Below are 21,743 nucleotides of genomic sequence, written 5' to 3'. Positions count from 1 at the left end.
GCTTTGAGTGCTCTTTAAAAGAAAAATCAAGATGAGGTGTAGCTCAATGGTAGAGTGCTTATCTAGCACCCTGGACATCCCAGAATTGCAATTAAAAAAAAAAAAAGGAAAGAAAAAATAGTCCAACATAAAACTTTACTGTAAAGGGCCAAATATCATTTTGGGCTCCACCGACCACATGTCTCTCACTTACATACAGCTGCAAGTTTTTCTTTTGTTTCTAACTCCTTTAAATGTAAAATCCTTTCTTTGTCTATGAGCTGGGTTTGATCTAGTGACCATTATTTATAGAGTGCTTCTTTAGATGAAACTATTCTTAATAACTTCAGAAACCTCCTTTTGGTTCTTGAGAGGAATAATAAATTATATTCTAATTTTTCTGTTGAAGTTCAAACACCTTTAAATAGGCATAGGCTTATCAAACTGTTAGTCTTAATATTGATAAGAAATGAGGGTGACTCAGCCATAAAGAATCAGAAACTAGTCATTTATAGCTAAATGGATGCATATTGAGGCCAAACTCTCAAGTGAAATAAATAGGACATACGTGTAAATACTGAATAGTTTCTCTAGTGTGAGAAACTGAAAGTGTACATAAGGGTTAAAATGATTAAAATGAATAATTGATAATTTGAAATAGGAAGAAAGGTCCAAAGGGGGAGGGGTGGTGGGAGGGGAAGGGGAAAGGAAAGAAGGGAAAGGAAAAATGATGAGAAAAGAATAAAAGGAAATGAAGTCTATGGAAATAGGGAAGGGCAGAGGGCATGAAGGGCGCATAGGTAATGGGGAAAAAATAAGAACCAAGATACATCATGTACAGGTACAAACACCCAATGATAAATGTAAACATATTGCATACCTAAAATGTACCAATAAAAGAACTTAAGAATTAAAAAATAAATAAAAAGAAATGAGAGTGAGAAACAACAAGCTTTTTACTAGCTGCTCACAATAAGTGCAGCCCTTCCTCAAAAGACATAACCTGAAAAACTTACTGTGTGGATGAGTACAACAATAAATGGCACTGCAGGAACAATGGCTCTGAACCAGAAGAGGAAGAGAAAGTCCTGTGCATGGCCCATCAATCAGGAAAGGCATTCTAACAAAGAGCAAGGGGCAGGGCCAGCAGAAAGGTGTTCCTGGCCAAAATCCCTCACCTCAGAAACTACATATAAGAATGAAAAAGAAGCACCCTATTCCCTTACCTTGCAGATTCCCAAATTAATCCAGATGCCTTTTTTTTTTTCCCTTTACTAGTCACTTTGTAATGTTTAAACCTTTTTGTTCCCTTGAAATTTTCTTGTTCCTTGGTTCCCAAGAGATTTTATTGCCATCCCTTATTATCTGATCCTAAACATTTGGTGTCTTACAGAACCTCTTCTTTGTCTATCTTTTCTCATTTTACTTAGTTTTCTGAGTGATCTCATTCACTTAGAGAATATCAACTTTAAATTGCTCAGTTCTCTCTCTCTGATTATCAGAGGTATATGAAAACCAATGTATCTTGTCTTGTAAATAACAGAACCAATTGTCCGTGAGTTTACCAGTCATTTTATTTTCATTAGATACAACATTATTATATTATTATTATACTATTTTGCACTAGAGAACAGGAAATTTGAATATTTATAAAATTTTTCACATGTAAATGTTTTTTATGTTTTTATATAGTTGACAGTAGAGGATCTTGTTAAAAGATGGAATAATTTCTACACTTTAAAATCCAATACCCATATTTTTTTGTCAAGAAGATGTTCATAGCATAACTTTTTAAAATTTTTTGTAAGTATATTCTTATTTTTATTTCCTAGCACCCTGTGGAAGTCGTTCAACAGGATCAGAAGGCACTGTTCTGTCACCAAACTATCCAAAAAATTATAGTGTGGGACATAATTGCGTTTATTCTATAGCAGTGCCCAAGGAGTTTGGTAAGTAAGATTCATTTTATCACATAGTTTTTATGGAAATACCTAATACCCAATAAGTACATTATAATTCTTTTTAGATAGTAGCTTTGTAATAAAGTTTGAGGTCATTATATTCAATCTGAATTAACAATCAAATACACAGGTGAACAACAATATAAAATGAAAACAGGATTGTTTTTAATTTTTAAAAAGAAGTTTATCCAGTAACCTTGCAAGTGCCTTCATATTGGAATTATATGAAATGGGAAATTACCAGAGCATAAAGCCAAGTCTGTAAAACATGCATAAAGTTAAATATAGAAACAATAACAACAAAAGTATTCATGTATCAATCACATATCAGTTTGCTGACATATTTCCACAAAGAAGGGGTTTTGGCTTAAGTATCTAGTTTCTGAATGAATATAAAAAAGACAACCAGGGACATTCCAGCTCATCTGTCGACCCGACAGTGTGTTCCTGTTCCGCACTGGCATGGAGAGGACAGTGTGTCCTTTGCTGCCTTCCATATTCCTGATCACAAGTCTTAGAAATCACCTACCTGGCTTTGGCAGGTTTTGGATTTGAGATCCAGCTGGATCTAACCCAGGTTAAACTCTGTTCATGCATGGGCAGGCAGGGGAAATTTAGTGAGCAGTAAAGTATGGAAGAAAGGCTGAAAGTTCATCAACTTCTAGCATTTAGATTTACAGCTTTGTGTTGCATGGTAAAGGATTTGTTATAGCTGTCATTAGTGTCTGGGTCTGGATGACTCAGGACTTTCCAGAAGGACATGGATTTTTATGTTAAAGCTTGGTGGATAACATCTTAACATTTCTGTTGCATATATATATATATATAAAATAAGCTGATGTTTCCAGTCCAATTTCTTAAAACCAGATATTACTTCCTTTCCTTTCCTCCGAATAAAGTCCAAGACCTTCATATTAATTAAGAAGGTTGTCATCAGAAGTGAAGTATTAAACCTTTCATTTAACACTGAAATAGAGCAATGATGCTAGCATTGGCAAACCGTCCGTTTCTATATGAAGTATTTCTTCTCTTGGCATGATAGGTTGGATCAAATTTGAGCTGTGTGATAGTGACAAGAGTGACAGATTATAAGAAGAATATCATCCTCTTAATTGTGCTGATTTTTCACCTTTTGTAGCCAAGGCAGTTCTCGCTTTGCCAGAGAGGCTTACAATCCCTGAATGCCAAAAATATTACATGGTTGGTGACAGAATCCTAGCAACAATTATCAAGAAAACAGCATGACTCTCTGACTTCCCTTTGGAAAACAGTAGTCTGTGTATGCTCATAAAGAGAAGGAAAAAGTAGGCCAGGGGCGTAGCTCAGCAGAAAAAAAGAGAGAGAGAGAAGGCAAAAGTACCAATGAAAATAAGTTAATGGATTCCTAAATACTGGAATCTGGCAGGCTAATGCAAATTGAATTTAATTTTCTTACTATAAAAAATAATGACATAGTGAGAAAAAAATTAGTAGTTTTAAAAGTTTTTTTGGAAACAAGTTTTCTTGGGTTTTTTGTGGATAAAATGAAGTGAATTTTTGTTTACTAGTAAGAAAATGATTTTATATTACAAATGGTGCATCACTCTTTATTTCAAACTACATATAAATTTTAACGCTAGGATTCTAATTTCAGCCCTGTCACTTCTTCCCTGTCTTTGCACAAGTTACATGATCTCCTCGAGACTCAATCTCCTTATTGGTGAAGTGAGAATCGTTTATGTCGACAGAGAAGAGGTGTGAAGAGTTAATGACATTGTATATCAAAAGTGTCTTACGTATTCCATGCTCAATGTCATTGCATTTAAAAATTCAAACTTTGAAGTCAGATTTCTGAGTTCAGGTTCAACTCAACAACTTCTTTTACATTGGAGAAATCACATCATCAGCCTTAACTTTAGTTTTCTTACCCCTAAAACGGGGATGATAAATGTCTACATCATAGAACTAATTTATTATTAAATAATATAATGCATGTAAAGATTTGCATAACAACACACAGTACATGCAGTCACACATACATACACACCTTTTCTCATGTTCACCTCCATATGGAACATATCCTACCACCAGTCCCATCCCCTCAAAAAGCTGAAATGAAAAGTCCTCTTTATTGGATTGGACTAAGGTCTTAAAGATATCGTGGCTAAAATAAGACAATTATTTGTTTTATTTAGTTAAAGCACAAAATGCTCAAGCATGAAAATCATTATTTTGGGTTTCACATCTCCAGTGGATTTCCAGTCATCTAAATCATCTAATGATCACTGACAATTTTCTCGGAGTAAGGTAGTAGAATTAAGCAAATATTGACTGTTGGCTTCTTCCTATTCATACCTTTATTTCTTTAATGTGAGTTGATCAAGCAATGTTCAGTGGATCTCTACAAATCAGATTCACATTTTGCTTCTGTTGCCTCTCATTCTTACTTTACCATAATTTTCTGCTTTTGCTGCATTTAGCTATTTTTATATCAATTTACCACATGTCATATCTCATATCTTTCTCATTTCCTGTCATTTATCCCAAATTATGATCATTGCTTCTTTTATATACTAAAACTTGATATTTAAAATGTATAGCACAATATTTATCAAATACACTCAATGTTTCTTTGGGATAGTATTCCAAACAGATGACAGTTTTCTCAGACAATTCCCAATGAGATAGTTATGTTTCTCATTCATGTATGTTCATTTATTTTACTTTTTCCTAGTGTAGAGTTAAATTCATATAAATTAATATGTATGTAATTTACTGATAGATGGACTGTATACTATTTTATCAGTATTTCAAATTTCCTGGGTAGGAGAATTTCAAATTTTCTGGGTAGAAGTTTTTTTCATGAACACAGTTAGATTTCATTTGAACTTCAGATATTAGTTTCATTTTAGCAGTACTTATATTGCAGGAGCTCCATTGTTTTATATTCTTTAAAAAGTAACAATTCTGGATCAAATGGATAGCATTTACTAATATTTTACTTTACTTCTGTGTATAATATTAAACATTATTTCATTTGACTTTGGAGATCTAAAAACATTACTTTATCAATAAATTTTAATTTTTCTTCCTCTTTCAGAGTATTTATTCATTTATTTATTGGTAGTGGAGATTGAAGCCACTGAATTACATCTACTTTTTTTCATTTTTTGATTTGAGTGAGGATATCACTAAGTCCCTAACTTGCCTGAGATTGGACTTGAATTTGCATTCCTCCTGCTGAGCCTCCCAGAATGCTGGGATTACAGGTGTGCACCACCATACCCAACTCACCTTTTATTTTTTAATCATAAATTATTCCCCATTTGGTTTGTTGTTTAAATACCCATGAATTATGTTTAAATACCAAAGCCATGGAAGCTAGATTTTGTTTTATCTTGAATTTGATATTGATGTGCTATTTGTTTGTTTATTTATTTATTTAGAGACAGGGTCTTACTATGTAGTTCAGGCTGGACCTAAACTCACTATGTAGCCCAGGCTGGCCTCAAACTTGCCAACAATCCTCTTGCCTCAGCCTCCCGAATGCTGGGATGACAGAAGTGTGTGCAACCATGCCCAGCTTTTTTGATATTCTATTTTCAAGTCTAAGGGAATTATTGAAATTGTCAGACAGAAAAAAAATGTTTTAAATGCATACTGACATCTAGAGCATAGGGGACTAAACCAGATGGCAGGGAAGTGAGATTAGTAAAACTGGGGAAGAAATTTTGTGGATTTCTATTTATGTTGGCTGAAAAAAAAGTCATAGAAATAGGTTAACAGCCAGAGTTGAATAAACATCAGAGGATAATGTTGGGTTTTGCTGATTTTCTCTTGGGGTAGAAGATACTGAAATTTTTATTTGTTTTAAAGCCTTTTGGAAAAGACACAGTTGAGAAAGTGAATCTGAAAGTTTGAGATGGACCACTTGGTGAAGAAAGAATGGAATTTAAAAAATGACAGCCTCTTCACACTCAGAAAAATGATTGGAAAGTAATGACGTAAATAATCGCTCGTAGAATGAGTTTCACGTGGCCTTTTCCCTGTGGCATCACCGTTCCTGTCAAAGTGCCCCACTTCCATCTGTCCCCTGTCACTCTGCCTCATCTCTTAGGAATTCTCTGCAGAAGAGGGTGACTCCGTGTCCCGTGGCTGCCGTCACAAAATGCTGCAGACATAATGGTTTAAAACCATAGGAATGTATTCTATTACAGTTTTGGAAACAGGATGTCTCAAACTAAGGCTCCCAGAGAGTTCAAACTTCTAGAAACATCCTGGAAGCATGTTTCTTACAGTGCATAGGTTATTCTTTCCCTAGACTAGTTTTCACATGTAGAAACTTAGAAATGAGCATAAAAATTTTCTCTAATTTGCCCAGTTAATCTCCCCTCTCTCGTGTTTTCTGTTATTGGTACAATTTATTGGTGACATAAATTTAAAGTTCGTGAATTTCTTAATCATCTGAGATTATTTTCAGTCCAGCCTGTTTGTACCAATGGTAAACAGAGATGCTAAAAGCTTTTGTGAATTGCTACAGGAGCAGATTTCATCACCTAGAACTTTTCTTCTACTTCCTCGTATTTTTATTTGTTTCTTTTTCAAGATTACTGTCTTTTTAAAATTTTAATTTTATTGGTATAGTATGGATGTACATAATGATTATATTCACCGTAGGGAATTTGTACCTGTACATGGTATATCTTGCTCCTTCTTTTTCCCATTCCACTCCCCTCTCTTCAACCCTTCTTCTCCCCTTATTTAAAAAGTTCTGTCTTTCTTACCTCCCATTATAGTATTTTTCTTTAAATAAATCTAGAAGCATTTTTCCTCATGAAATTACATAAAATACACAATTAATTTTTTATTTCATAATTTACCCTAGTGTTATATTAAAAACACTGATAATTAGGTAACAAATATCTCTTTAATTGTTATTATGTTTGGTAAACTTAGTCTGTTGCAGGCTGATGAACTTAGGTAATTACATAATTATTAAATGCAGTATGGTCTTTGAAGTCTCACCTCTTATGTTTCCATGTAAGCCGATAGGTTGTGAAAGGCAGACATTGAAAATTTAAGACTTCGGGATTCTGAAGGGAGAAAATACAAAATGTTAAAACTAAGATGCAAATTGACTATCTCTAAATCTCCATATATGTGTTTTTCCCTTGAACATCTAAATTTTTAGCATTCTTTGTTGTTTTTTGGTACCGGCGATCGAACTTGGGTCCTTGCGCTTTCGAGGCAGGCAGCAGAACCACTGAGCTAAATCTCCGGCCCCTGAATTTTTAAATTAGTGCTAATATGAAGTTATTCTTTTATTTTATATCAAAATTTTATATACATATATATTTGCCTTTAGATCTTGTGCTTTTTAAAAATAACCTATTTTACTCAGAATCACTTACTTCAATTGTGTTTTGGTTACCCGTTTTTACACTTAATTCAGTAATTTATTGTCAGCAGTTTCTCCCATATTTTACTGATGAATTGTTTTAATGTATTTTCTCAATTCTCATTAGTTCAGTAAATTGTTTTATTGGCATTTTATTTTTCTGGTTTGAAATCTTTAATAATGAATAGCCTTTAAGATCAATTCTTTTTATACTTTATATTTAAGCTGTGCAACACTTGATTTTTTAAAAACATAACTGCATCAAAATCAATGATTACTCTTTGCTCAATGCTGGAGTCATTTATCTAACAATAGCTGATAATGCCACAAAATGAATGTTTATTCAAAATGTACATTTACCATTTATTCATTACTTACTAGATTTAGAGCAATTGAAAAGAAAAAGAAGCCCCTTTTTTCAATTTGATGGTTATGGTTTATGTTTATTTTTATTAGTTCATGTTTGCAGTCCATAATTCTTACATTCATCTTAGAGAGTAGGTACATATACTCAATATATCTTCTTTTCATTCCCATTCTATTTTAATCTCTTTCCCCTTCCTCCATCTCCAGATACCTTTCCCATTTGCAAAATATATCTCTCCTTATTTCCTATTGTCTAGCTTTTATTTTGTTTTAAAAATTATTTATACTTTGGGTTCCTCATGTAGGAGGAGTTATGTGATATTTAATTATGTGTGTCTGGTTTATTCCACTTAACATCGTGGTTGTGAGGTGCGTCCATTTTCTTACAAATGACGCAAATTTGTCTTTCTTTGTAGTGGAGTAATACTCCATTATATATAAATATCATATTTACTTTATCCATTTACCTGTTGATAGACATAGAAGCCACTTTCAATATTTAGCTACAGTGGACCCTCAAGTTACATCTGGCCTGACATATGAACAACTTGGTTAGAACCAAAATATTTTTTAAATTTACAAACAAAATCTTAAGTTACAACTCAAATGTTGGCTGCTTGTGCTTCCAGGTGGTCTCAGATACAGATTTAATCCTTAAAGAGTTCTGAAATGAACATTACAGCATCCTTTCCTGTGTGGGGTTAATTGAGAAATCCTAGGCCAGTGTCTCTCTAAGGACACTGAGATCTGCCTGTGTATAGGAGAGAGACTTTGAAGGCTGTGTGAAGGAGCCTGAACCTTCAATTGACCCACTTGAGTTATAATCAGCCCTTGTGGATGAATTGAGTTCCTAAGCCAAGGGTCCAGTGTATTATGAATTGTGCATTTATAAACATGACTGACTGTACACGTATTAATGTAGTTTGATATTTTTAACTCTTTGGGGAAGATGTTTCCAAAAGGAATGGCTGCATTGAATGGAATCTCTACTTCTAGTTTTTTGAAGCTCTTCATATTAATTTCCATAGTGGTTGTACCAGATTACATTCCCCCCAACAATGTAGAAGGGTGTCATTTTCCCCTGCAGCCTCACTAGTTTTGTTATTGTTTGATTTCTTGATGACAACCATTCTTTCCCGAGTAAGATGGAATCTCAGTGTTGTTTTAATTTGCATTTCATGGATGGCTGGATATGTTGAACAATTTTTCATATATTTATTTTTCATTTGTACTTCTGAGAGGTCTCTGTTCATTTCAGTTTTCTGTTTTGAGTAGGTCTTTTATTTTGACTTGTCTGATTTTTTTGAGTCCTTTTTGAATTTTAGATATAAGCCCTTTGTCAGAGGGATAACTTACAAAAAAGTTTTCTCATTGTATAGGTTGTCTCTTCATTTTATTGTTTTGTGGGGTTTTTTTTGTGCAGAAGCTTTTGAATTTGTTATAATTCCATTTGTTGGTTCTGGATAGTATTTCTTGTGTAACGGAGGTTCTGTTTAGAAAGGCCTTTCCTATACCTATGGGTTCAAGAATTTTACCTATGTTATTTTCCAGCAGATTGTTTCTGTTTTAATATATATGTTTTCAATTTCATTTCATTTTATTTAGGTCCATGGTGATAGATTGATAGCCAAACTTCTGCATATGCATAACGAGTTTTCACAACACCATTTGTTAAATAGTCTGTTTTTCCTCCAGCACATGCTTTTGGCTCCTTTGATGAAGATTGGGTAACTTAATGTGTCTGGGGTTGTTTCTTCTTCTATTCTATTGCATTGATCCACATGTCTGATTTTGTGCAGTACCATGCTGCCTTTGTCACTGTAGCTTTGTAATATAACTTGAATTGCATGATTATGATGATTTACCTTTTATTTTTGTTGCCCAGGATTGCATTTGCTATTCTACATATCTTCTGGTATCATTTAGGACATCTGTTGTTGTTGTTGTTGTTATTGTTGAAGAATACTGTTGGTATGTTGATTGAGATGGGATTAAATCTGTTCCTCAGTTTTTAAAGTATGGTCATTGCAACAGTATTACTTCTGTCTACCCAGGAGCAGGAAGCATCTTTCCATTTTCTGATGTCCTCTTCAATCTTCTTGAACAGAGTACTGTGGTTCTCATTATAGAGATTCTTCACTTCCATGGTTAGACTATGTATTTAATTTGTCTTGCTCCTATTGTGAATGGTATTGTTTACCTAACTTCTTTCTCTGAGTTCATTATTAGCATACGCCAATGCTACTAATTTTTGTGTGTTAATGTTGTATCCTGCTGTATTGCTGAATTTGATTACTAATTCTAGGAGTTTTTGGTGGAATTTTTTGGACTTCTGTGTAAGGGATCATATCATATGCAATTAATGATAATTTCACTTTCCTATAAATATCCCTTTTCTTTCTTTCTTTTTTCTTTCTTTCTCTTATTTTGAGCACTAATAGAAGTGGTCATACAGGATATCCTCATCTTGTTCCTGATTTTAGGGGAAAAGCTTTCAGGTTTTCCACATTTAATATGGTGTTGGCAGTAGGTCTGTCATAAATGGCTTTTATAAGATTGATATAAGGTTCTTCTACACAGATTTTCTTCAGAGTTCTATCATGAATAGATATTGGGATTTTATCAAAGGCTTTCTTTGCATCTATGAAGACGATCATTTGATTTTGCTCTTGATTATGTTTGTGTGATTTATTGCATTTATTTATGTGTGCATGTTGAAACATCCTTGTAGTCTGCTTGCAACTTAGTTCCCCCTATGTGGATGGCTTAACAGCCTGGAGCTGTCCATCTCTCAGGATTGCCTCCTCCTGGCTGCAAGCCATGCTTTGGGTGTGGCCAGTTGCAGACCTGGTCTCTGTCCCAAAATCTGACCACTTCAATTAATTTAGGAAGGAGTGGATGGGATGAAGTTTGCCCAATCCCAGATTCTCTGTTGACTTCTGCCTGTGACCTCCCATTCCCACCCTCCTTCCTGCAGTCTGCTTGGCTCTCTCTTTCTTTCTTTCTTTCTCTCTCTCTCCCTCCCTCCCTCCCTCCCTCCAAGGTCTTTGGCCCCAGTGACTCTTTCTGTTCCTTTGACCTCAGATCTAGGTCCTGTCTCCAGAGCTGCACTTTCCAACCTGCAGCCCTCCTTTTCCCATGCAGGCTGGGGGCAGTGGGCAGGATTTCATGCTCTCTGAGATTTTTCTGGTGTTTGCGGAAATGACAGGAAAGTGCCCAGTCTGGTCTGTCTCCCCAAACCTCTATCTCTCCTCCATTCTCCAGGGGTGCAATCTGCCAGGGAGCTCAGTGCTACCTATGGTTCAGTTCATGGTGTTCAGCATCTCTCTGCCCAGGGTGAGGGGTTTCACTTTTCCAAGCTGGGCTGTGGGACACAGTGCTCCTCAGGGGAGGGGCTGTTTTTAATTGCTGGCTTTCCCTTTTGCTGGTTGCAGTCCTTGGCTTTCCTAGAGCCGTAACTAGAGTTAGCTCCCATGCTGACTTTCCTCTTCTGGATAGGAGGGAAAGTATGTGGGGAGGCTCTCCCAGGAGTTGGGCCTTTGCCTCCTTCTCTCCCGCTCTTTGCTCCCTCCCAAGATAGCATTTTACTGGGGAAAGGGTGGGGTAAAGTGCAGACCAATGGTGGCCACACTTCCATTGCTCAGCAACACAGACACTTGGCTTGCTCTGAAGGGTTTGTCTTTCAGGGAAATTCTCTGTATATGGGTGTGTTTGTCTCCCCAGTTTTGGAATATTGCATTATACAATAACTCTCCCCCAAACTTCTCCCACATGCCTTCTCTAGCCAGCCATGTTGGCATCCCATGGAGAGTTATTTTTAATGGTAAGAATGAGCATATTATTTTTATGCCCATGAGAGAGAATATCTTTATTTTTGAGCGTATCATTTTATTTTTTGGCATCAGAATTACATCAGATTTACTAATTTCTGCATGTGACGATTGTTTAGATAAAAATTCTAAGAGATTATATTTAAAATGATTAGGTATTTGCAAAATGACAAGGCACAAAACCTTTATGCAAAAATGAATATATTCTGTATACAAAACAAAGATAAACATAGTGTAAAGGATGTAAAATAAAAAGAAGTGTACAAAAATACATTAACATCAAACATTTATGAAGAAAATTACAAAAATTGATGTATTACTGAAAAATAAGTTCACAGATTCAATCTTTTTAATTCATTAATTTTATTGGTGTATTTGAGGTGTACAGTATGATGACATTCATCATTGGAAATTTGCACCTTTACATAATCTCTCTTGCTTCTTATTTTTTCCCCTTCCTCTGCTCTCACTTCAACCCCTCCATCCCTGCCTATCTACAAAGACTTTGTTTCCGTTTTTTCTTTTTCTTATATTTATTTCCTTTCCCCTACCCCTCCCACTTCCCCTTCCTCTTTGGACCTTTTCTTCCTATTTCACATTATCTATTATACCTTTTAGTCTTTATTTACACTTTCAGTTTCTCACACCAGAGAAACTATTCAGTATTTATACATTAGTGTCCAGTTTATTTGAGTTAAGAGTTCAGTGTGCATACATTTAGCTATAAATGTCTCTGATTTCTCATTCTTTATGGCTGATTAGTATTCCATTTTATTTTTTAAAAACACATTTTTTAAAATCCATTCTCCAGTTGATGGGCAATTGGGCTATTTCCAAGTTTTAGCTATTACAAACTGTGCTGCTATGAACATGGGTACACATATATCACTGTGGTATGATTCTTTTAATTCTTTTGGGAAGATACCCAGCAGGGGAATAGCTGGGTCAAATGGGACTTCCAGTCCTAGTTCTTTGAGGTATCTCCATACTGATTTCCACAGTGGTTGCACCAGTCTACACTCCCACCAACAGTGGAGCAGGGTTCCTCTTTCCCCACAGCCCTGCAAAACAACATTTGTTATTGGTTGATTTCATGATAGCAGCCACTCTTTCTGGCGTGAGGTGGAATCTCAGTGTTCTTTTCATTTGTATTTCTTGAATGAACAGTGATGTTGAAGATTTTTTCATATGTTTATTTGCTTAAAAATTCAATATTTTGATGGAGCCTATTATTTTATCATATGCTTTTATGTTTATACTGTTTAATTTGATGGGACAATTTGTAAAATTGGATTTTAAGAAGGCATGTTTCCATCATTTTTTCAGACAGGATCTATTCTCCTTACTTCCATATTTGGTTAGATATCTGGATTTATGATACTATACATCACTACTATTGTCTGAATATTTCTGTCATTCCAGAACTCATAGGTGAAACCTTAACCCTACAGGGATGGTATTAGCCAGCAAAGTCTTTGAGAAGTGATTAGGTCGAGAGGGGTTATGCTGTCATGAATGAGATTATTGTCCTTATGAAGAGACCCCCAGAGAGCTCTTTTCTCTATGTGGAGACACAAACAGAAAGTGTGATCTATGAGCTAGGAGATTGGTTTTTATTAGATATTGAAACTGGTACTTTGAGCTTAGATTTCCAGCCTCCAAGAGTGTGAGAAACAAATTTATGTTACCTGTAAGCTATGCAGCTTATGGTACTTCATAAAGCAACCTGACTAGACTAATACATGTCCTACAAGTATAAGAAAATGTTTATTATTCACATAAATGATTTTGGGGGAAAAGTAGTGCAGGATCCTAAATAAATGGAGGAGAGATCAGGTAAAAGAAGCTGGCTTTGTGGTTGTATTGTGGTTGAAAGTTCACAAGTGCAGGTTGGGACTGTGCACTTTGAATTTTCCACTCTTGCTAGAGGAGTGTCTCCACTAGTGCTAAAGGAGCCTTCTTTCCTGCCCGCCCAGATGGATGGCAACAGGAAATGTGAAAGAGGAACAGCGTGAAAACATTTTAGTAAAACATCAAAAGTAGATTCAGACTCTTTATTACAATTCATTCTTGCTGTTTAATACCTGAACTTTGCTGTTTTTCATGTTTTTTCAACTTGTTTAAAGCCATGATGGTACTTTATAAGAGTTGAAAATTTCATTCAATGCCTTAGTCCAGAAGTTAACATTTTGTATTGTGAAATTAATGCCCCATTTGTTATAAATAAGGTGTAGAATTTCAAAGAGTACATGAAATGTTTTGGTGAGGCCTTGTATTTTGGCTCTAGTATATATAAGGGCCTGTGTGACTGATTTATATTTTGAATATGGAGGAAGAGATTTCTAGAGAGTTTACCTCCTAGGAGACATCCTTGGATAAAGGATTGAGGCTCTTGGCTGACTACAGGGCCAGACCATTAGCAATGATCCAAAAGTCTGTGAAATCATATACTTGAGGCTGATTGCTTGCTGATAGGGCAGATAGTTTAGATACCTGGAGTTTAACCATTTACACTGACTCTTGTATCCTTTATCAAGAAAAAAAAAAAAGAATGTCTTGATTCCAGCCCTCCATGGAATTCAATCCTATGTGGTGATGGCGGCCATTGGTCTCTAAGATATACAAACTCCATTTGCTGTTCATTCAGTTGATTCCAAAGAGCTCTTCAGCTTGCTAAGCGGTCCAGAATAGAAGCATAACTATGACATCTCCAAAGGACTGAGAAGAAGAAAGCCTACACTCTCATATAAATGGGATATACCAGAGGGACTAGGTTGGGTGTAACATGTAGGTATTATTTCCACTTTAGCAGGGAGTTCTCAGTGCCATCCTGGATGTGCAAGGTACTACTTCCATAACCCAAGGCCAAAAGTGTAGATGGGTGTGGAGGGTGATGGACTCGACTCAAGGTCTGTGGGAGCCTCTGTTTCCAAGAAAGCTGGTATTGTGGACAGAATTCACCACAGTACTACCATGTGACATGGCACTGATGAAGAGAGATTCTTGTAAGAAAAATAGTGGCTGTCATGGGTGGTCCAGAGGCTTCAAGGATCATGGGAAGAAGTTGCTGAGGCTTCCACAGTAAAGGAATTTCTTGGGGGCATTGTGTGTTGTATTATAATTTTAAAATAGTCTCAAGACATTTTTGTATGAAAGGTAAAATAAAATACATGCAAGAAAAGATAATTTGCTATTATTAGCATAAATGGTCATAAAAAATTATAAAAAGTTATAAATGAGACAAATTGCTCTCAAGACCAAATAAAGTCCTAAAAGATTAAGGCTGTTTTAACCTTGACATCCTGTGAGGGCTGGAAATTGTTTCTTAATCATATCCAAAATGGTGTTGACTATGACTGACAAAATAATTTTCAGAGATTTAACTGGTTGGTGGGGACTTGTGTGGGACAGGGAAACCTTCTTTTTTGTGTGTGTGTGTGTGAGCTCTTCTGTGACTCACTGGAAGTCTCAAATGATTGTGTGAAAAGAATATTCTTGGAGGATGACATCACCAGTGTTATTTACTTGTGTTTCCCTAGAAAGTTGGGTGCATGTAGCATCTCAACTGCATTTTAAAGACTGTGTGCAGTGGCTGAGCTGTGGAAGATCCCATAGGTAGCCACATAAAAGCAGTTCTTTGAGGCTAAAAGCAAATCCACTGAATTATTGCATTATTGAAGGTGACGACTGAGTGGTTGTTAAAATAGATACTTAGCAGAGCATTCAAATCAAGTCATTGAAAGTAAAATACTAACAGATGATTGGATGTAGCCAGTAATTTCAGTGTATTGATTATCGTGCCCCAAATGGGTAAGACAACAGGATTAAATTTGTAATAATCCACTATGAGATGACATTCTTTTTTTTTTCCAGGCTTAAAAACAGTCAAGTCAAACTATTAAATGGAAAAATAATGAAGATAATCACCCCCTTCTTTGAAAAAGTCTTCTGTAATGGATTTCAATCTTTGAAGGCTTTGTATTATTTTGCATTCAGCCATGTTAACTATTTTAATTGAGGGTAAAGGTCTGTGAGATTCCAATTTGTCAAGCTTATTTTAAGTACTAAATACTTAATTTGAATTTATTACATTATTTTGGTCAGAGTTTGCATGACCACCTTGGGATATTTAGGCAATGCGATAATTTTGATGATTACCATGAGGCATACTTCTTTGTTCTCTATTTTTTATTTCATAACCCTTTTAGATGATAGAGTATGCCTTGTTTAAGTTTAGTGGAATTCCCAGGAAAATCTTTAACCTCAGCCTATTTATTAAAGCCATGAAGGCTTGTCAATTGGTACATTTTAGTTAATATTAAAATTGATTCAGAAGCTGCATTGTAGAGGAACAAAAACAAATCAGAGACCTTTTATGTTTTTACCTTATAAATTCTGCAAATATTGGATTTATAATTGGTTAAAATTGTGGTTTTCTCTTGTTCAATTTTTTATCTCCTCACTTTGTATCAAGATTTTTGTAAGGTGTTCTTTTTTTTTGGTTTTGGTTTTTGGTAGTTGTTACATATCCTTGGAAGAAACAAAGGTTTCTTTACTGTGCTCATATTTATAAGTTTCTTCCTCCAACTTGCCTCAAATTGATAATGTCATGGTTAAGTATTTCCCTAATAATAATGCTTATTTTATACAGATTGAAGACCCTGGCTGTAAGCTGAAATTGAATTAACTCCTTAGTTGTACCATGTAGGTATTAGAAGTGTTTTTCTCTATAACCCAGAAGAGGGTCAGGATCTCTTTTTTGCAACAGAGGCCTGGGTAGCAGTATTTACAAAGACATTTAATAGGCTCTTTTTGATCTGTCTATTTTTACAAATTCATAAAGCAGCGCACCACATGGTAACTGCTCTTCTACACAGTTGGCCATCAGAGTAGCTTACATAGCATAGAGAGTATCGACATTTCTATAATTTTTTGTAGAAGAGGGGCCAGTGTCTGGGTAATACACAAAGTTAGCAATCACAAGGTAAGAATCATCCTCTGAGCCTAGTGTTAGTCACAGTTGATGCTGGAATCAACATGTGTTCTTCAATATGACACATGGGTTGGGGCTGTAACACAATTCATGGGTGCTTTAGGGAGGACTCAACTCTCATTTCTAAGTGTTTCTAATGCATTAAACCTCTGATGTGGGTTGATTATGTCTGTTAAAAGTTCAGTAGGATTCAACCAGTGTGAGACACAGCAGCACATAGAACTCAGTGTTCAAGTTTGGCTGCAGACAACAGAGCTAAGTATCAAGGTAAACCAAAATAAGTAGTTCTGTGGTCACTACCATTGCCTGGACACCCCCTCACTATGTCAGTTGTGGTAACCCCACAGTTTGGATTTTGAGACTGCTAACATCACCACAGGAATATGAAAAGTTTCTCCACTCACATAGTAAGGCTATCTGGGGGACTAAGGTAGACTCTGCACGGATCCCAAAAAGGCATGTGACAACAAGGAAAAGAGACTGACTTTGGATATGTTGGGTTTATGTATAGAGTGGTAGTAGGGTAAATGATCCTATGTACAGGTCTGAAAGGAAAGTTTGTGAACATGTCCTGAAACATGGGAAGTTGCACAAATTGAAAATGTTCCTTGGTGTGAATCCCTATCCCCCAAATGCGCTCTGTCACCAGAGCAACCGAGATTACAATTTACCCCTAGTCCTAAAGGGAGGACATTTAGTGAGTTTGTCCACATTTGGGCAAAAGGGAAGTGGGGAGTCATGGGGTTTAAAAGGTGCCAGCAGCCAAAAATCATTTCAGATTTATTCATATTTGTCTTAATTCATAAACTGGCAATTTATATTATACCATATCATATGTGTGTGTGTGTGTATATATATATGTATATCCTATGCATCATAACTTTCTATCATTGCTATATTTTTTGTTTTCTTTCCACTTCAAACAAAATTATTTCCTTTCCATTTGTAACAAAGTTCCTATGATATGCTATATAATGTGATTAGATGAATTTTCAAAATAACTGTCAAATTATGTATTAGGTTCTTATGTTGAATGTCAGCTTGCATTCATTGTTTAATAAAAATATTGATGTTTCATAAATCTTTTTAAAATCAGTTATAGGAATGAGTTATGCTTAATAATTCAAAAGAAAACCTTGGAAAATATGGTACAGAAACATGAAGGTAGATATTTTATTAGAATTTACTTAAATGTTGATTATAATATTTCATAATGTTGGTGTTTTTCCCATTTGTTTTTATTTTTTGCTTCATTGTTTCAAGATGATATCTTCATCAGTGGTCCTGTCAGGTTGTTTAATACCAGTTAGTTAGTAGAAGATTATTTTAAAGTAAGGTTCGAAGTCATATGGTCAATAATGAAAACGATAATGGAATTACTGAAGACAGCTTTGGACAGTCCTTATGAAACAGTGGAAAGGAAGCTGGACTGAGACTACAGTTCTCATCATTTATCTGCCTCTAATTGGTCATGTAACCTTGAACAAGTTCTTTAAGCCTTCCGGGCCTCATTTTTTAAAACAAAAACTCGGTGTCCAAATATCTGCCCAGTTCAAAAAAAAAATGTGAAGTCTACTTTTTAATGTAAAGAGGATGCTACTGGAAGCTAGAGAAGTAAAATTTAGGAAAGAACCACCACCTCTTCAGATGTCCAAGCCTGTTCATAGAAGTACATGAATTCACATGTCATTTCAGAAATTTCAATGATAACTAGTCCACTAACTCCTTTGAAATTTAAGTCTGCTGAAAATACATGAATTCCTGTAATTTTGGTAAATTTCAATGATAACTATTCCCCTAACACTTTTGAAATTTAGGTCTGCTGACTTAAATAAATTATGTAATTTCAGTAAATTTATTTCGAATATAGCCAGACCACCAACCCTTGTGAAATTCAGGTCTGCTCATACAAATACATGGATTCATGTAATTTCAGTAAATTTCAAAGATGACTAGAAATTAAATATCAATTCTGAATCTCTTATGTTTCTTCAGAAGTGAGATGTTACTGTGCAATGTAATGCTACATATTTTTTAATGTTCCCCCTTTTTTAATGCATCATACTCTTAACAATCACTTTTAACTTTTTCACTGCTGTTATGAAGTGTCGTAAGTACTGCCTAAAGCACTTCATACTTTTTAAAATTCACTAATAATGCTAAAAATTTAATTTTCTACTCTAATCTCCTACTGATATTGAGGCAGAAAATAAAAATTTTTCAGATGAACCTGAATATACATATGCAGGGATTAAATTTACATGTAAAGTTCCACTACAAAAATTTTTAGCATTCTCTTTAATAGATTGGTATATGAGGATATTTGAAATAATAAAAAGAGAAACATCACAGTTACACACACAGCAGTCAAAAATCATTTCAGATTGTGTGTATGTTTATTTATTTATTTGCCTTTTCTGAAAAACTTGTAATGGAGAAGTTTTGACATACAGCCTTTTTTTAGTATTTCATTATCTTGTCATGCAGAATCACATTTATAATATTTTATTCCATGACAGATTAAAGCTAGAAGATAAGTGACTCACAAAACACACAATATGTCACAGGCAGTCTTTTGTAAACATAGATTACTCATCATTTTTAGCACTCACCCACTCATGCTTCAGTCTGGCACAATGATTTTTAATTGTGTAACATTGCAGTACAGTGCTGATTACAATGAAAATACAAACTTTTATTTGTTTCTGTTGTGATGACTCGTAGCTTTAATTTATTTGCCTTACACCTAACAAAGCTGTTAGCATTTACATTTTGAAATAATTAATTTGAAAATCTAATAAATTACACTTCAAATAGGTTAAGTGATTGATAATAATTTTTTTTGGTTTGGTATACAAATATGTTGTGCACATCACACACTAGGGAAGTTCTGTTCTAATCTCTGAGTTAAAAAGGATTTAAATAGTATCTTTCTACAGTTTAATAAATACAGTATTCCCATCTAGATGATTTAGCTGAGAATTAGAAAACTCAAAAACAAATGTGTAAATACAATATTTTTCAAATGCACTGATGCTATGTAATCTACTCAAATATCAAACTAAAACTCACAATTTTATCTATCATTTTGCCTCTCATAGCACAATTTTATGTAAGAATAAGTTTTCTCAAATTCTATATAATATTTATTTTATTACCGTGGGTTACTACTTTTAAAATTAAAATATTTGATTCAAAAGCAGATCATATAAATGAGATTATTATCTGGACATGAATAATAAGAAATGGTGGGTAACGTGCTGATCTGAAGATAAGTACCTTCTTGAAGGTGATTTAATGACAAGGGTTCTAAATACATTTTGGTACAAACAAATCTTATTTGTGGAATGGGTTTGATTTTCATCCTAATATGTTTGCTGTTTTCTTTAGAGATATGGCAACTTAATCACTTGCTTTCTCCTTTACTCAATTTGTTTGCTCCTCTACCTCTAATTTCTTTAAATATGCTATTAATAGTTCTAATCTCATTGCAGTTAGAAATCAATATTACTTTGCTTGTAAGTGGCAATAATTTAGCAATTTGATCAATTAGTCTAACAATGTACATGCAATATGCTTTGAACTAGAAGCTGAGTATAAAGGTTTTGTAAACTATGGTTTTTGATCTCCAGGAGAATGCAGAAAAGGAATAATATAATTGAACATTTTATTTTAAAAAGTGAAAAAGAGTTAAATAGTATGAAAATGAACCTTATAAGTGTGCAATCAAAAATCAAGTGGAGTGCCTAAAGCAGACCTGCAGCTGATTTGGGAGATAAAGTAACAGTGTCAGAAATGTTTTCCTGAAAGGGCAATGAGTGGCCCAACTCTTAGAAGTTGTACAATTGTTAGCAATTTAGAAAAGAATATTTCAGCAAGAGTGAATGACATAGAAAACTGCATAAACATACAGCATGTGATTTCTCAAAGAAACCACATATATTCATGGTGGATAAAAAGCAAGTTAAGTTAGAAATCAATATGCTTGAAATTGACACAGCAGAGAATAGGTAATGGAGGGCCTGTATCCCCTGTGTAAATCAGTTCAACAAATGGCTGTTGAGTTGCCACTAGGCTTTCAAGAACCATTTTCTAGATGGAGGTTACCTGGGGCCAATGAAATAAAAATCCTTCATTGATCCTATTAGCATGCACTCTAGTTGAGTAGTCAGATAGTCAAGGGACACTATTCACCATAGAGCCACAATTCCTGTGGTTAGAATTTTGAAATATGTCTATGTGTGGTAAATAGCCACTGATCAAGTCTCCTAAATTACATGGAAATTCTTGGCCACCCATCTCTCCTCTTAGCCCTTCTACACTATAACTGAGTAGTTAATAGCATTCATCAATTCTGACTGGTCTATAAGAGCCACCTATGAATATAGTTGAATAATAAGAATGCACCCAAACACATACACAAAATTATCACCACAACATGAAGGTTAAGAAAAAAACACAGAGAATTTTGGGAAAAAGTGACAGGAGGATCAAAAGAGGGAGATTAGTGAAGATTGCAGTAAACTGAAAACTGAAGGATAAGAAGGTCTAAGTGTGCCCTGTGTACTGTAGCAACTAGGGAAGGTGGTTAGGCATGAGATCACCAAAGCCCATTGGACATTTTGGTTATGTCCTGGGGTTGGGGTCATGGCTCCTCCAGAAGGAGAGTTGAGCCAAAAATGACAGGACTAATTTAGGAAATGAATAAAACTGATTTTCTTTTTAGTAGAGGAAATTGGAAATGTATAAGGGTGTGTGTGTGTGTCTGTGTGTGTGTGTCTGTGTGTGTGTGTATTCTAGTGTAATTCATGGTATCAAGAGAGAGAATGATGAAAACAGGCACATGACTATGAAGAATCAATTGAAGCCATGAGATCTTTTGCTAAACCCCTGCCCAGTTTCTGGACATGTGCTATACCTCCAGATTTGATCATCAGCTTCACAGGCTCAGAAATTTGATTGTGTCAGCAAGCTCAGCAAGTATTCAATCTTCAGGAGACTGGTTTGCATTGATTTCCCCTCATCAAAACCCAGAGGGACTGATTTATAAATTGCAAAGCCAATTGACTAATGTATTGTGAAAAAATATTCAACAAGCTTGTCAATCCTGGACCTTTGCTGAGAACCATTCATGTTGGTAGATAAATCTGCTCCTTGGACAGCAATATAATTATCACATTATAGATCAGAAGTTTATTGAAATTTAAGGACATCTTGAAATGGATCTTGACATATTT

General features: G+C 35.0%; 1 protein-coding gene across 6 annotated transcripts in view; it reads left to right on the top strand.

Annotated features, from left to right (window-relative positions):
• Nucleotides 1-21,743, top strand: part of Csmd3 (CUB and Sushi multiple domains 3) — a 1,141,260-nt gene that overhangs the window by 908,817 nt on the left and 210,700 nt on the right. For all 6 annotated transcript variants that reach the window (XM_087190703.1, XM_087190702.1, XM_087190706.1 and 3 more), the window contains one exon: nucleotides 1,812-1,928. In XM_087190703.1, the coding sequence (XP_087046829.1) occupies nucleotides 1,812-1,928 (117 nt within the window). The remainder of the gene's footprint in view (nucleotides 1-1,811; nucleotides 1,929-21,743) is intronic.

Source organism: Heterocephalus glaber, unplaced genomic scaffold (genome assembly GCF_053883595.1).
Source record: "Heterocephalus glaber isolate CG9 unplaced genomic scaffold, H.glaber_assembly_v1.0 deba00001555, whole genome shotgun sequence".
In the NCBI taxonomy this organism is placed as follows: domain Eukaryota; kingdom Metazoa; phylum Chordata; class Mammalia; order Rodentia; family Bathyergidae; genus Heterocephalus; species Heterocephalus glaber.
The sequence above is the reverse complement of the archived record's forward strand: the minus strand, read 5'-3'. Positions and strand labels throughout refer to the sequence as shown.